This window comes from Halichoeres trimaculatus, unplaced genomic scaffold, assembly GCF_033239565.1.
Source record: "Halichoeres trimaculatus isolate MK-OKI-2021-1 unplaced genomic scaffold, fHalTri1.1 fHalTri1_scaffold_17, whole genome shotgun sequence".
Taxonomy (NCBI): domain Eukaryota; kingdom Metazoa; phylum Chordata; class Actinopteri; order Labriformes; family Labridae; genus Halichoeres; species Halichoeres trimaculatus.
In genome coordinates, this window is record NW_027437195.1 from 20,681,094 (window position 1) to 20,698,417 (window position 17,324).

A 17,324-nucleotide genomic window follows, 5' to 3' on the forward strand; every position below is an offset into this window, starting at 1 on the left:
TAAGATATTTGGACAAGTAATTTGGCTGTTCCTTCTTCCATACTTAAAAGGTTTGAGTATTTTGTAAAATGACTTGCAGCTGGTGTTGCAAGGTTGAAAAAGTCTTTGCTTGCATCTGAAAATTCAAATTCATATCACTGTTTATTTCTGCGGGGCATGTAGGCCATCTGCAGTCAAGGGATTTCAATAAAGGTCATTCACAAACTGCCAAATTTGCTGAAGCTGTGTACTGCATTAGAATGATTAAGTCACCAAACAAACAAATTAACACGTTTTTTTTTTTTTAAAAATCATTTTTACTTATATTAGACCACTACCAAGTTATTATATTAAATGAAAGAGTTCAGGTCTTATCCTATGTTGGTCACAAGGTGGCAGAAGAGGTTTACTGGCATGTTACCATATTCGCCCTTAAAACTTGCAGCGTCCTTTGCACCTGTTTTAACTGAGTCAAACATACAGTTCATGGCATGAATGGAAAAGGATAACCAAGCTTTTCACAAGTATGTTCTGAATTCAACCCATATTTTATGAGTATCAGATTCAGGGAGTAGGCAACATTGTTTTAATTTCTGTCAACAATCTGCTACTGATACATGTGTATGCATATCTGCATGTTTTTCAACCATGTGTAATAAAAGGAAAACTACTGCTGGTCAAGAAAGCATCACCACTGAATTCTGCAGACATTGACTTGCCCTTGAATATATTTGTGAATGAATCCGGTCAAAGGAGCTCTGTCCCTCCTCCCCTCTGCTCATTTGGATAAATGTCACGGATTACCTAACGGGCGAATCAGTGAGCTTTTTTGTCATTCAAGAGGAGGTAAGATTGTAATTTTGTTGCCTTGGAGACTACAAATCAGCGGCATCATGCAGTATCTTCTCCTCCATTCCCAATGAGCGGGCTTGGTCGCTGCTGTCGTCATCAGGGATGAGGGCGGAGCCACTGGAGCCACTTGCACGCTGATTGGCTCCCTCTGGTTAATGAGCTGCCATTGAGGATTTTGGGCTCGTGCGGGGAGGGAGGTGTGTCTGGGGCTGAGCAGAGCACACGCCTCTTACATAAAAACTCAACACAACTGTGGTGTTGAGCAGACGCACCAAATTTTAAAACCTGTGTTTTACATCCTCGAGAGGTCTTCGGAGAGTTTTTATCGCACACTTTCGGTTTGCGCGAGCGAGTTGTTGCTGTCTCCGCGTGGAAACAAAGAAGAGCCAAAGTAGAGAGACGCGCGTGGCTGTAATTACCTTCTCTAATCAGCTAATCTACCAGCAGGTGTGAATTCATGTCTGTATTCTCCCCGCAGATCTACTGGTGAGTACTCGCATCTTTTTTTAAATGTATTAATTTATTATTTTGTACTTTTACCTGCCCCTTTTGTCTTTAGCTCCCTTCCTCGACAGAAAAGAAAATTTATCGCACACTTATTTCTTAACTTTGCACCTGACATGTTAGAACAATGTAGCATGTATAGTTGTGGTGTGTTTTGCTTGGTGATATTCCCTTTGTTGCTACACCCACTCTTTTTCCTTTGAGGGTTTTCTTCTGTGGGGTGTTGCCCCTTAAACTGGAAATGTCATATCACACCATGACTGAAAAAAGGCAATGCAAGACTTCTCATATTTATATATATAAAACAAATTTTTGAGGCAAATAGCTGTCAGCCTCAAGCTGTCTGGATGTACCAATTCAGAAAGGTCATTGTGGTTGAATTGTGTTTCCTTTTTCTATTCAGGGAGGAAATGTACTAAAAGGTCCATTTAAGAAAAAAAAAATCAGAGGGCACCAAAGCTGACTTTTCTGTGTCCTCAGGTGTTAGCTGGAATACGACACTGCTTCCATCCTTTTGTACTGCAGGTGCAGTGCAACTGGAGGAGAGATGCACTCTGCTCATATCTATTACTAATATCTAATATCAGGGTGACTTTTTCCACCAGTCATCATCAGAACTCCTTAGTATGTGTGTTTGTTTTATTTGAAGTGTGTTTGTGCTCTTGTGTTTTCCTGTCTGCAGCTCTGGCACATACTTCAGTGAGCTGTGTTTAAACCTCAGCAGGCTTCTGGCTGTCTCTACCAGGAAGTTCAGAGTCAACCTCTTTACTGTAACCACACGCTGCTTTCTTTCTCCATGTGTGCTTACTTACACTCAGACCTTTACGTATCTTAAACGGGCCTTTTTATTACTTTTAAATAACTTTTATTCGCAATTAAAGACTGGAAAAGTTCAAACATCCTGTAATTTGGCATTGTGTGCTTTTAGATGTCTACATGATGGCTGTGTATCCTTGTGAACAGGAAGAATAGCTTAAGATGATAGCAAAACAGCACTTGTGGAAAACTTTAAAGTGGAATAGACTTGTGAGGTTGATGTGTTTTTACTCTAGGACACCTTTCAGAGTGTCACTCTAAACCCACCACAAACCTGCAAGCTGTGTGGAAATCTTCGCCCCCCTGTTCCCGCACACACTAAGATTTATGATGGTGGTAGTAAGAAGTGTGAGGTGGCACCAGAGGGGGAACAATGTTGACAATGCAACATGAAAATACCCCTCTTGTGTAATAAGATTGTTGCAGAGGCCACTTGGGGGGGGCCCCCGCTTACAGCACAGCACAGACACGCGAGGCACTAGCATGATCGTGGCGTTTTTTACAGTCTGGAGACAGGTGGATGACAACCTGGTGCTTGGCAAATCTTCAGGAAGTAAAGTCGCAGTATAATGATGTTAGGTTAGACGTTTTACATGGCCAAGCTAAACACAACACATCCAGGGTTAGAAATCTAACATTGTGTTTATTCTCTTGTACCGGGGTGGGGGGATTCCAAATGTGCACTGGAAAGGGTTTAAGTGATTAACTCTTGGTCATGTCTTATGCAATTTTAGCTTTTAAAAATATTGCATAAGCTTACTCCAGTCAGACTGCAACAAGACCGATTGTTTGGTTTTTAATTTTTTTTTTGTCATGCATATCTGCACGAAATGATCTTTATCAGAGTGATGTTGTCTAAAATATTTTCATTCAAGAAGTTTGAGGAGGAAATGAAAGCTTGAGAATAACTCAAGTGGATCTGACAACAAATGGTGTTAGTCCAGTAATTTATCCGATGTGTGCTCTAGACGTGACCAGCTGGTCTTGTTCCTGTGCCGCTGACCTGGCTGCACATGGCATTAGGAAGCTGGCAGGACCAGGTGTGTATTATCTGGACTGGGTCAGGAGGTAAAGAGGTTAACAGCCATCTGTCACATGAGCCTCAAACATCAACCATTGATGGCCATTTGTCTTAAATCATGCGTCTGGATGTTGACATGAGGTATGGTCTTTGACATAGACTCCAGGTCCATGTTATGTAACACATGTCCAGGTGGGTTGCTTATAGAACACTTAACACCTCCTCTCTAATAAATGAGTTTTCCTTTTATGAGAGGGACACCGTGTCCTCCTCCCTGACACTTGAAGCAGTAATAGATGCGTCTGTGGTCTCTTTGTTTGTTTCCTCCCAGGTTGACTTCTTACTCTGCACCCCCACTTCCTCCTCATTGTGCCCCTTTATGTTTTATTAGGCCGATGTTCTGTTATTCTTAGCTGAGCAGGATGTTTATACGATCCCCGAACAGAAATATGACTGGCAAGGCCTGAGTGTTTATCTTTCTTTCCTCTCCCTCTCTCTTCCCCTCTCCTCCTCCTCCTCCTCCTCTGCTCAGGTCGTCACTGTCACCGTTCATCCCTCCTTCCCCGCCTCTGCTGCTTTTTTGCATGCCTGCCTCTCCCTTTCTGCTCACCCCCCTCAAATGAGTTCAGGAGCAGCCCCTGCTGACATTTTTTTTTTCCATGTTAAACCTTGTGTATCCTTCAAGGCCAGTCTTTATTTTTGGATATCCGGGTATTTTTTCAAGTGAGTACTCCATGCTGTCTGGATGATGCAGTGAAGGTCAGAGTGATTAAAGCAGGAGTCTTTCAATTTTCAGTTTGAGTGATGTGTAACACCCCGCTGTGATATAAGTAAGTGGTTTATTTAAATTCAGAAATGGAAAAAGTGATACATCCTAGAGCTGATAGAAAGTTGTTCTTCCTACAGGAGATGTCTGAAATTCAGCTCAGCTGCTTTGTTGAGAAACGGCCAAAGAACCAGAGAAACTTTACGAATAAAACAGTTTCCTTCAATGGTTACTCATTATTTGCACTGGAATCTTTAAACGTAAAGTCCCCCTGAGGACTTTCTGAATGATCTTGGAAAAAATCATCACAAGTCTGATGCGTGTCCAAACCTGGCCCAGAATCAGAATCTAAACATTATTTGGAGTAAGAATGGAGCCGGCCAGGTTGCAATCTTGATTGAGTGCTGAGCAGTAATAGGCTGAGCAGCATTGTAGGATTTTGAGCGGGGAGTGACAGAAACGGACACCAATGGGATACTCTGCACCACGCTAGCCAAGGAAGTTTAGCAGAGAGGAGCAAGATCTGTCCTATTCTTGATGAAAACAATATCTCTTTTTTTGTGTAGTAGTAGTAATGTTGAACTCTGGAGCTGGACTAGCAAAAAGAAAAAAAAAAAACCTCAGAGCAGAAGAAAGCTAAACAGGACAGTGATGGAGCACTGGCTATAACATGGCCTAAACTGTTTGATAATGTTTATTTCAACCCACAGTCAGCAGTTATTCTGCAGTGGTCTGTTCAAACTTGAGAGTCTATCAATAAAATGAAGAGTGAGGTCACGTTAGCTCTGCTTGGTGAGGTTGAAGTCGCTAGAAGATTTAACAAGATGATTCACTATCGTTAAACATTTACAAAGTTTGCTTGTTGTAACAATTCAAACAGTACTTAACTACAAATAAAAAGACATAACTTTGTCGTATTGTGTCCAGTAAAAAGTTTACTTTAACAAAGAAACGAGTTAAAAATAATTTCCAGTCACCTTTCATTCGCTTCAAAACGAACGCACACCTTCACAGGAGTCACATCCTCAAGACAGTTGGTCCAAGTGCTCATGGGAAACCAAGTCTTAATCCTGGAACACTTGCTTTTCCAGATTGTCCTCACAGAGCCTTTAAGCTAGTTTGTTAATGTAACACTTGTTGTTGTCTGCGTGAAACCCGCAGTTTGTCGACATGAATGATAGTGCTTCAGGAAGCCGAGTATCAACACGGAAAGCTTGAAAAGACTGAAGGCGATGTCAGAAATAGTCTGAGCTCTTTCTTTTACAGACCAGAGCAAACTGATCATGTTAAATGAAGAATAGCCTGAAGTTAGCCAGTTGCATAACTTTAAGGCCGCCATCATTAACCCCATGAGCCACTGTTCATACAGGGACAAGACAGGCTGTTTTAGCTACTAAGATAGAAGATGAGTGGGTTTGTCTTCTCTGAATCAGCCACGATTTACCTGAGATATAAATGAAATCCCTGTTTTGTTTTGTTGTATTCCTTAAAGGTAGAAACATGGATGTGCGGTGAGACTTAAATGTATCATGATTTGTCTCAGTTTGTAGTTCTGGTGTCGGTAAACCTGGAGCTGCAGCGAGCGCTTCATGCAGAGTATTTTCAGCATGATGAGTTTTGAATGAGTCATAAAGTGAGACGAGAATATTCAGCTGTGCTTTACTTAGAGATTCCACAGCGGGTGTCGTGTTGTAATAGCAGATGAAGTATTGTAGGTTTTGACACGGTTTATTTTTTGAAGGGGCTTCTGTTTGTGAAGCGTATCAAACACAGAAATGATTCACTTTCCAGTTTGTTATCTAACAGACTTTGAAGCCCTGTTTTTGCTTGATGAATAAGACTGTGGTGAATGGGTGAATTAATTCTTTCTTTTGGAGAACATTTACATAAGCACTTTTTTATTTTAAGACCATATTCCAATCGCCACCACCGTATAATTTTCCATCATTCTGCTGTATCCAAAAATAAACACTTCTTTAAGATTCAAAGTGGGTCAAGTGAGGGAGGCCCCCGCATCTCGTCCCGAAAAGCAAAAAGACAAACACTGACTGGGATAATGTGAGGATGTGAGTGAGTGTGTGTTCTGTTTTCTTTGTTCTGTATAGCAATGACCACACAGACCACAAGCCTGTGGCTGCTGACCACAAGGCAGCAGGCTTTAAATAGAGAGCGTGAGAAGGCTGCTCTGCATCTCATCTCAGGACTGCATCTATGTCAGGCCCGGGACCTGCTTCAAGTCATCTCTTTCTCTCTTTTTTTTAATCTTTACTTCACCAATTCTGAAATATTCTGGACAGTTAACGCACAGAGCATGGATAAACAACCTCTTGTTACTTTTATCTAAAGTGGAAAGTTTGGCCGAGCTTTGAAACCGAGAGCATCAAGTTCCACCAGAGTCAAATACCACAGCACGCCCCCACTCCACTCTCACAATGACTGTGCTCTCCGATCTCTGCTGCAAGAGCACATCACCCTGCATTTAGGCACAGCCACCTTATGCAAGCAGCAGCATGAGCCGTGCACTCTGCAGTGCATTAGCAGAGCAGAGCACAAGCTGGATTCTGGGTTGTGCTGTGGTCAAAAAGTGCTGAGCAGGTGAAACAGCCATCAGACTTTTACTGTGAGTTTATGAAAAATTTGACAGCTGCTGTTGGATTGACACTTCACGGTATTCCTGGACACTTAGTGAAATATTCCGACGCCAAATTAATATGATGACATTTCTAATATCTGCCTCTCAGGAGACAAGAGACACAAGGATTTCACTTTTGATGACACGTTATTCAATCACAAACATTTTGTCCTTCAACCCTGCAGCCCAGTGTTTGTGCCCGGCCGAGATATGACTGAGGTGATGATCAATAGCACCCCCATGGAGGACATGAGGCTGAGCCCCAGCAAGGACAGGCTCTCCTTCCAGGTGAGACATACACACACACACACACACACACACACACACACACACACACACACACACACACACACACACACACACACACACACACACACACACACACAGACACACACACATGCACTCATACTGTATATAAACTCAGCATAAAAAGCGAGACAATCTGTGTTTGGAAGATTATTTCTTTGTTGTAACAAAGCTTCTCGGCAACACATTTTATACTTATTGAAAGCTTATTTACAAGTTTTGTTGTTGTTGTTGTCCCCAGCACTTTCACTTTTGTTAGCATGGCCCTTCAATAGAAACAGTTTCACTATTATGACTCGGCTTGACGTCAGACTGGGAGGAAGCAGCAGATTTACGTTTGGTGATTTTGGGAAGAGCTTTTGGTTGTGGGTTGATGGTTAGTCTGAAGGGAAAAAAAGAATTAAGCTTAGTTTTCAGATTTACAGCTCTAAAGATGCTCATACTTAACCCAGGTACAACACTATTCCATCCTTTTTCTTTTACAGCCTCTTAAATAAAGTAAGGCAACATTTGAGGTTTCAGTTTCTGACTACATTTTATACACAAAGAAAAAGGATGTCTGGGATTGGGCGTAACTGGATCCAAAAATAAACTCTTGCACCTTCAGAAAGCCGAGAAAAGCAAGCATCAGGTGTTCTTGACGTGGGGCTGCTGGGAGCTTTGTTTCACTGTCAGCTGAATGGGACCATCTTGGACACACAACTACTTAAACACACATCTGCTGCTATTTTTAACATCACATAGGTTATTGAGGGTGAAAAATAACTGAAGGGGGGCTTTTAAAGGTTGTTTTTGATGAGAAATGTTTATGTAAAGCCAGGTCAGATGTTGACAGGAAGTGCTTATGGTCAGTGAAGCTGCTTCTCAACCAGTGGACAAAAGAAACAAGGTCATGGTTTCAAAATATTCTTGAGCTCCATCTGCTGAGGGTCTTGAATCTCAAAGGGGTCATTTTCTTTTAAAGATAAAGTTCTCACATAAAGTCCTTTGTTCATACTTTTTCATAAATGTAACACCAGTGTGCTATCGCCATTGTGCGTGTCACTGTGGTTTCTGAGGATGTAGACTGACCCAGAGGAAGAGGTGCCTTCCTCCCCTCACAGTTCACACCCCAGCTGTGAGTTTGTCTGAGAGGATGAGCGGAGCGGATGGAGAAGTGGGAAACTAGAGAAAAGGAGGGTGCTGCTTCTCCAGTTTCCATCCCGACTCTGTATTTCCTCATCCTCAAGGCCAGGCCACTCCTCAGAGGATGTTTCTGTGAAGCAGTGATGCTTCCACTCTCACTCTCTCCATTATGTATGCAGGGCTGTGACAGGTTGTGTAATCCGTGCGTTCCAGCTGTACCTATAAAAGGTGTTGGAATTGAATTTGACCGATGAGGAAAGATGATGAGCTAAGTCTTACTAACGTTCAGATTTATCATCCCCGTGTCATGATTCAGGCGTGTAGTATGCTCCCTCCACACCCTCAGAAGATCCTAAAATAGCCAGCATTGTGGCTGCCTGATGATGTGTTGTCGCTTCCTGCCACTGGAAGTGAAACAAGTTATGACATGTGTTAGCGAGGGGTCCAAAGGCAAGGTCATTCACTGCCTAACTCCACTCGGTGCTGACGCACAGCGAGGATTGGCGTTGCAGCCCGGAAATGCAGATACAGACGGGCTTTCGACACGTTCACAGTCGAGCTCACTCGCACACACTGCTACACGCGTCTAATCGGCCCTCTTGGCGTGGCTCTGTACGCAGCTGTTTTTCGGAGGATGTAACAGCCGCTGATAGAAGTATACATGCTTTCATAAGCTGACAGAGTCTCACATTCACAAGGCGTATTAATAGCGTTTTGTGTTTTTCCTCCCTCTCATCTGTCTCCTGTGGAATTCTCAGACACAGCTGGATCCCGTCTATCTCTTCCCGTCTTAGTCTCATCTAATTCTTTCTTTCCACTCGGCTCTTTGCCCAGACAGCGACATCGCCTCCCCTTTGCTCTCTCGTCCAGTGTCTTGGAGTGAAATATGCAGGTCTAAAAATATTCATCCACTTTATCCAAACAACAGCAAAAACTGCTGTTCTTGGACCAGCAGTGGCCAGCTTTTCTTCCCCCTGGGCCTTTTCTCCGGTTCCTGAGAACGGAGGGAGTCTGAGGTTGATTTCCAGCCCTGCCAGGATGGGGTATGCGTGTAATCTCTGCCGTCAGAGCGTCCCTCATGCCCATCACTGCAGATCTAGACGTGCGAGTGGTACGTTTTGTTTACAAGGCAACATATCAGGCTGGATTTGCAGATAGCTGCTGATTTTCATGATCTTTCATAAACCTTTCCCAATCTCTAGGGGAATCTAAAGTCTAAATGTGAACTTTTATAGTAAACCTTTCACCTTTTGTGTTCCCAGCTCACTGCTGCTTTGAAATGCTATGATTATGCTCTTGTATAATCTTCTGAGTAGTGGCTGATGCAGTACTGGATGAGTTGGTAAGCAGCTACTAGCTGCTTGGCATAGTGCCCTCTGAGCCATTTAGATTAAACATGATGCAGCATTTACCGTAAGTCTCACTGGACATGCTTCATTTACTCATACAGAGCCACTGATGTAACTCCTGCTTGTGCAATTGCTTTTTTTGGGCAAGCTCCTGGGTGGAAAGCTAGCGCTGCTGTTGGAAGAATGTGGGCTAGGCAAGAGCAGGTATGCCATCGGGTTTTTTTAGGGAAACATTTCCCGTCACTGATGTTCAGACTTTGCATCACTTCCTTCAGCAATTGGCCTTTTCATGGTGCCAGCAAGACTCGAGAGTAAGTGTGGTATCCAAGATCCAACCAAAGACTTACTGATCAACTCTGCCTGCTATACAGTTCAGGAAAAATGAAAAGTAGCATCTTATAAAGACAAGGTCCTATTACAAAAACTATCTCACAAAAGTGAAAGCTGCATTCTTGTTGATCAGATGCAATTCAAAGCTTGGATCACACAGGACTTAAAAAAATCTGAAAAGATTCTTAAAAAGAAGGTTGTATCGCTCACACAGAGGGAAAATCTTCACAGATTATCATCTTTCAAATCTTAAACACACACTACTAGATTTGAAAATATGACCAGAATGCATTACAGGATTTCATCAAGATTATCGCACCAGAGAGAGCGACACACCACGTGATCCTACGTCATGTCACAAGGAAGAAAATGCCAACAAAAGCACAAAAAAATAGAGCGTCTTCACTCCAGCGTTTGTCTTTGTCACTCCACTCCACACGCACTTATACACTCTGCTCTTTCTTGGTCGCCATTTTTGTTTCTGATAACTTGGGTTCATTTCTAGTCTCTTGTGGGTGGCTCTCTCTGATTGGCTGTTGTCATCCTCAGCTAAATGAGTGGTGTAATCATCCTGATAAATATCAAACACATCTGAAAATTATTGGGCTGGCTCTGATGAGTCTTTGAGCCGATCATGGGGCTGAAGATTGATCCATCACTCTGAGATAATCTAAGCCAAACATTGGGGCAGACCTTGGTGATCGTCCCTGATTGTCTTGAGGGCTGAATCCCGTAGAGTTAGCCAGGCTTAAGTCAAGTCAGCAACATTTAAGTGTCTCTACTGAACATGTTCTAGCCGCTAAAAGCCTGGGACCACTTTGACTAAATCATAATCAGGTTTAATAACCAGAGTTTTATCACTCTCCTCTCTCCTCAGATATTCCCTGACCCTTCAGACTTCGACCGCTGCTGTAAACTCAAAGACCGTCTCCCGTCCATCGTGGTGGAGCCCACAGAGGGAGAGGTTGAGAGCGGGGAGCTTCGCTGGCCTCCAGAGGAGTTTCTGGTGAGCGAAGAGGAGGAGGAAGAGGAGGAAGATGATGAAGATGAGCAGAATCACAGCAGCATCCCAAACGGACAGCCCTTGCAGAATTCGCAGCATTAGAAACCTGCATTGTAGCATCCGCGCTCTTTCGTCTCTTTCTGATAGACTCACTCTTTTTCTCCACACTGGTTCCACACTCCTCCAGCAGACTCAGACCATAGACACGCATTCAGTGTCTCGTGATACCATCTCATAACACCAAAGCATCACACCCCTCAAGAGAAGCAATACACACACACACACACATGAGAAACACACCCTCACATGATGAATTATCCTCCCGGTCTGCAAACACTCCAACAAGCAGACCTGAAAAGTAAGGACATGCACACTCATAACCTCCACTTTCTTCGTACCATGCCTGTCACCGCGTGTGTCTCGGCCCAGATGGGATGTCCTGTTGGAAAGGAGCAGCTCTGAGCTCCATGGACAGCTCTCACACTGCAGGGGGGCTGCAGCTGCTCCGCTTTTCACTCCAAAATGGCTGGCATCATGACCCCAGAGACTGGCATACAGAGCGATTGTGGTACCCGTGGGGATTATCGTCTTCAATACGCTGTCTGTACCTGTGCTCATTTTCTGGATTGATATGTTGATAATTGTGATTGCCACTGCTGTCCATAGATTTTGTCTGTTTCTGAGAAGTGAATGTTCTGTGATTCGAGAAGTGGGTGTTTGTGTATAAATGTTACCGGGATTTTTGGTTCCCCTCAACGAGATTAGTCCATAATACTTTCTGTGATCAAATGTCGGACAAGAAAACATCCTGGAATCACTGACGAGAGATGAGCAGAAAACAAACCAGCATGCCCTACTTTGCTAATGTGATCAAACTCATTGTGTAAACGCTTGTTATGCAGTCAGTGCTCTGTCAATGTTATGATCCTGCCATTGAAAAAAATTGACACCATGATGTAAAGAAAGAAGGTTATTTTTGAAAATGGTTGATAAAGTGATGTACAGACCCAATGAAGGATGTGTAAATACTTGTTCCAGAAGAGCCAAACCTGAGGCCTTGTATTGCGCTGATCTTGTTTGTACTCTGGGTTTGGTTTCCTGTTCAGACACAAAGACTGAGAATCGCTCTGAGCTGTACACACCTGAACTGAAAGTCAGCTGTCTTTTTTAGTCTTCCTGTTCTTTGTTTTTTTTTCTCAAACAGCCATACTTTTGACAGAGTGAAGTTCAGGTTGTACATGAATCGTGCTGTAGGACAGAGTTCACTCACACATAAGGCAATATCTCTCAAACACAACACAATTAGTCCTGTATTTGCCAAAAGTTGTTCTCGTGTTATCCTCTTTGCTCTCTAGTCGTATCGTCTGTGCTGCAGTCTCTACAGTTGGTGTTCCTTTGTTCGCTCTTAAATCACCACTTCCCGTTAATGGAAAAGTTCATGCAAGTCATTCGTGGAGAAAACAAGTTGACAAAGTGTTGTTCAAGCATGACTGAGACCTGTCTGTTTTTGTAATCTCTCATTTGAGTGGCATTAGGGCTCTGTACAGAACATCTCTCTTTCTTTCTTTCTCTTGTCTGTCACCTACAGGTCCCACATTGTTTTTGTAAAGCTCAGGGAGACAAGCCGCCATCTTTTTGTTTTGTTTTTTGTATTTAGACCACTTTTCTCTGTGACAACTACAGAGGCTGTAAATAAACATTTGAATTTGCTATCCAACTACTCGACTCTGTGAGAATAATTGACTTCAAAGAGTTCCAGCGATGTTTACGATACACGATGAAGTGCATGAGTCTTTTACAGGGGCGCTCCGAGTGTGTTACCTAGAGACTTAACTTCAGTGTTTACTTTCATTTTGCTTTATGTGAACCCCCCTCTTTCACCCACTTACCTCACCTGCAGTGGTTAGAGAGAGATAAAAAAAAAAACAGCAGCACTTCCTGCTCTGCATTTCGTATACAGAATCTCTCAACGAATACAGATGCTTGTATCAAAAACATGCAGAAGAGAAAGAAGCCACATGCTACATCCTGTCTTCAGTTTGCACACACTTACGCACACAAAATCTAACTCCTTTACATACAACAGATTTCAATTCCTGTTTACAATATTCATAATCCTCAATGGTGTTCCCTGACATTATGGGGAACATTTGAGGGACTTTTTTTTTGGTTTAGTAAAAGAAGAAGATAGTACAGGGTATAAAAGTTATAGAAGCAGCTCCTCACGCTCTCCCCATAAACACTCACCACAATGATACTAATAAAATGTGGTTGAGTGGAAAAGTTCTAATGGGGAACTTAGGGGATTTACAGGAATAAACAGAAAGCTTTGTGATCACTGTTACAATGGAAACTTCACAGGTAATTTGCTGCTTTTTCTGTATTTGTGACCCACTAGGTCAAGTTTGATTGCCCTGTACTGGGAATAGTCCATCAGGGTTACCGCTGTAGGGTCCTCAGGCTTGATGGATTTGCCAAGGTGGTACTCTGAAGGCCTTCCGGTCACTTCCTGGAAGGCGAACAATGAACTGACATTCTATCCTGCTTCCTTCTTCCTGGAAAAAATAGCGCAGAAAAAGTTATTAATACTCCCTCTTGCTGATGAAGGTGGTAAGCAGTAAAGTGTCTGGTGGCCACTTCTTAAAAAGCAGGAAAAATAATGTCCTTTAACCCCTTCTTTAATGCCTGCTTCTTGATCTAAGTGGAAAATGTCATGAGATCATGGAAAGAAGAAATCACAAGAAGCTAGAAAAGGGACGGACGCAGTTCCCCGGAGAGACTCGCTGAACTCGTACCCAGCCACGCAACCCTGTGACGTCAGCCGGGGACCCCTGAACTTTGTGTCGACTTTCAAATATGTCTGGAGAAAGTAATAGTGAGAAAGCAATACACTTCAGTTTTAATAAAGAAAGGTCCTGAGTTTCTGGGCTTTTAGAGATATGAAAGGAAGGCCCTGAAGCAATTCTTCATAGCATTTTGACATTTTCAGCAGCGCTTATCATCGGCTCTTCTTCTTCAGCTGCCAGTGACTCACAAATTTTTTTTTTTTAAATAAAACACATTCTTTTGATTCAGCCACAATTAAAATTTGAGCTGCCCTTTACGCCCAAGTATGATTGTTGCACTGCAGGAAGCTGCACTACACCTCACATAATAGCATGACCTCTGCAGGAGCTCCTTTAAAACCATGTCTATAAATGTTTCCACACTGATCACACTGATACAGTAATTACTGTGAATGTCACTACCATTTATAGGCTTTAAGAAGTTAATGTTGTGTTTTTTTCTGGTTTTTGTGTAAGATGTTTCCTTCTATTTATCCTCCATCCTCTCACATGGTTTGACTGAATGACTCTGGGATTTTACGTCAAACATTTGCACATAAAGAGCATCCAAGGATCATTTCAGAGAAGTAAACAGAAAGTGAATGAAAATAAAGCAGCGTGACGTGTTTTGTCTCTGTGATAAATTCATCAACTGAATGCTTGTGCTCCGGGGCACAGCCATGCTATGATCCTCTCATCTCGCTGACCCCTTGTAAGGCTTTTTACAGACATGCTTACAGGAAGCTGTAATTGGATGACAAAGCAGAATAGGACATCACAGAGAGCTGCATGTCAAAGAAGCAGGTTATTGTCGAAAGGGCAAACCTAAGTAGAGCCTGAATAAGATATGAAGCAAAGCTCTGACCCAATACAGGATGTGTAATTACTTGTTCCCAATGAGCCAAACCCAGCTGCATGAAGTGGCTTGTACTAGGATTGGTTCAAATTCTATTAGGACAAAGGCAGGGAATACATCTAAACTGAGCACACCTGAACCAACAATTGTCCATCTTTCCTGTTGTCCTCCCCCTCCTTTTTTAAATCAACCATACTTTGACAGGTATGCCTTTCCTCTTTCAAACCTGAATTGACTCATAAAAAACTGACACCGGCAGCTGAAAGAAATGTGAACAAGAGTTCATGAAAACAATTTTTCCGTAATCTGGACAGTTCAAAGTTTAACTGCAGGAATTTTCAGTTACATCACAGAGTAAGAGCTCCCTTAAAAGGTCTGGAAAACCTGACCATGATGGGGTTCAACATGAAGACACTTTAAGGTCTTCCTTACTCTTCTCTCACATATTTCTTTGTCTAATTCACTGGTTTGAGGTAAGTCAGACTAGCTTGAGAAAAAAAAAGCTATGTCTACAACTTCCCTAGATCAGAAAGCAGCATAAGAAAGGTACTGGACCACAAGCACACAACAGAAATACGATAAATGAGGTGTTTGTTGCATTAAAAATTAGATTTACAAGTTAGAAACTAATTCTACTCATACTCTCGACAAACATTGCATGAAAATATATGTGAATATCCAAACCTACATATCTTAGCTAAGCTTATCCCAGCAAAGCTCAGAACAAATACTCAAACTAAAACCAACTAGAATTTTCCTATCACAAGGTTGCAAAAATAAATAAATAAAAAAACTTGAACACATCCAAAGCTTATTTATGATTTTTATGATCTTATAATCATCACTTCATTTCTTATATGTTATATTTTGTTCGTTTGAAATAAAAACTCAAACTAAAAAACTCAAAGCAATGCTCTTTTAGCTTAGCTCAGAACAAAGACCAAACCAGCTAACCAGATGTAAGAGTAACTGGCTGGGACTTTGTGCAAGAGTGCTAGAAATACATCTAGTCTCCCTTTAAATGGCTTTTCAAGATGCTTATTTTCCTATTCCTTCATAAATCGCTTGAGCTAACTACTTAGCTCGTCTTAGCTTATCCCAGCACAGCTCAGAACAAACCAGCCAGCCTAATTCTGCCACAAGATAAAAAGAAAAAAAAAAAAAACAGAAAAAAAAAAACAGAAACAAATCTTGAATACTTGCCAAAGCTCATTAAACACACAAAAAAAACCACAATTACACAGCAAAACTATGCTACACTGAGCACAGAAGAATAGTGACACCGGTTAGCTAGCACTCTACAAGAAAGCTAATGAGCTCAATCAGTTGCCCTTTTAATTACTGGCTCGTCAAGAAGTTTTTTTCTTACCTTCAATACATTGTTGTGCTAACTGCCAGTTCGCTTATTTTAGCTTATCCCAGGATATCTTATAACACATACTAAACCAGCTTGCCTTATTCTATCACAAGATTAAAAGAAAATATGGATACTTACTATGCTCAAGTAGGCACTAATGAGATATTCAAGTAACTGGTTAGCATTCTGCTAGAGAGCCTCATTCTTATGCCTTTTTGAATAAATGACTCTTCAATATGTTTATTTTTCCTAACTGTAAACTTCAAAGTTTGTTTTTTGTGAAGATGTTTTTTTTCTGAAGCTTTAATGTTTATTTTACTAATGAATTTACTCTAATGTAAGGGTTAGCATCTCTGCACTTTTTAACCCTGGTGTCCCTTGAGTAAAAACATTTCTCTGCACAGTTAATCAGTTTCTGAACCATGCCACCGGAGGTCAGAGGTGATGGCATTCATTTTCCAGTCGGTGAGATGAGTACCAGTGACTCTCAGCGAGCGCATGCTGACAGATAGGGGAACGGAGTGTGTCTCACACACCATTGTTGGCGTGAGACTCTGTATCGCTAAATGCGAGTGAGAGCGTGTTTGCTGGGCTGTGTATTAAAACTGTTGTCAGAGCCTTCTGAGTGAAGTCACTGATAGCTCTTCTAACTCATTCTTGGAATTCTTTCCAGTGGAAACAATCCCATCGCTGATCCCAGTGTGTCAGCCGAGTCTGACCTGCCAACCCCTGAATTCTCCCCGACTCCCAACTATAGTCCACATTAACGCTGTTTCACTGTCACTCCTGTACACATAAACTCACACCAACCCTCCATGTACCCATAAACCCTCTCTCCTCAATAATCCTGTCAAGAGGAGAGAAATAATGCTCATATGATGAACTCTTTTTCCACTCCCTCTCTCATTTTACTGCTTTTATTTTCTTGTTCTTTCTATTTTTTGCCCTCCAAGACTTTTATCCAGTTCTGTTGTTTCAGCAAGTTTCCCATACTTACATGACAGAAGAACCGTACTCTGCATTCCCACAGTGCCGGTTATGTAATGTAAGTTAACATTTCATTATAAACACGGGCCCCTGTTCTTATAACCTTGCTATTTTAGTGCTGCAACCTGACTGTATAAGCCACCCAGGTTTATTCTGCGTGTGCATGCATAACTGTGTCTCTGTGTTTGTGCAAAGCTTGCAAACAGGCGCATGTGCTCCAAGGTTTTATGTATAACTGTCTTGTTATTGCAAGTGCCGTGTGCGTAAGGGAAAGATTCTTTTCCCATGGTTTCTCAAGTGTGAGAAGAAAGTAGAGCTCTCAGGACATGAAGCGAAAAAAACTTTTCTGGTTATTTATAACCTGTCTGGAGACAGCCCACCAAGCATAGACACATATCTGGCTCTGTCAACAAGAGAAGAGCTGGAGGAAGATACCCTGAGAGGCATACAACAAGGAGAGAGGATTGAGGTGAAGGGGTCAGGAAAGGAACAAAGGATGGATGTTCAAGAGGTGGAGCGTAAAAGAACACCTGAACTGTGGCACAGGTGAGACACAGGTTAGAGAGAGGTGAGCAGCTACGAGCCAATTTGACAAGGAGAGAGATCTGATAAAATG

At 42.1% G+C, this 17,324-nt stretch overlaps 1 protein-coding gene across 1 annotated transcript; it reads left to right on the forward strand.

Annotated features, from left to right (window-relative positions):
* Positions 1-1,002: 1,002 nt before the first annotated feature.
* lbh (LBH regulator of WNT signaling pathway) lies at positions 1,003-11,875 on the forward strand. The gene is made up of 3 exons (XM_074692842.1): positions 1,003-1,317; positions 6,756-6,858; positions 10,558-11,875. The coding sequence occupies exons 1-3, from the start codon at positions 1,289-1,291 to the stop codon at positions 10,783-10,785; spliced, it is 360 nt and encodes a 119-aa protein (XP_074548943.1). The 5' UTR covers positions 1,003-1,288; the 3' UTR covers positions 10,786-11,875.
* Positions 11,876-17,324: the final 5,449 nt, after the last annotated feature.

What these genes read in the sequence shown, in the direction of transcription:
- lbh (XM_074692842.1), top strand. Translation starts at nt 1,289, where the DNA reads ATGTCTGTATTCTCCCCGCAGATCTACTG. An exon ending in TTCTCCCCGCAGATCTACTG is followed by an intron (nt 1,318 to 6,755) that starts GTGAGTACTCGC and finishes TCAACCCTGCAG; the next exon opens with CCCAGTGTTTGTGCCCGGCC. An exon ending in AGGACAGGCTCTCCTTCCAG is followed by an intron (nt 6,859 to 10,557) that starts GTGAGACATACA and finishes CTCTCTCCTCAG; the next exon opens with ATATTCCCTGACCCTTCAGA.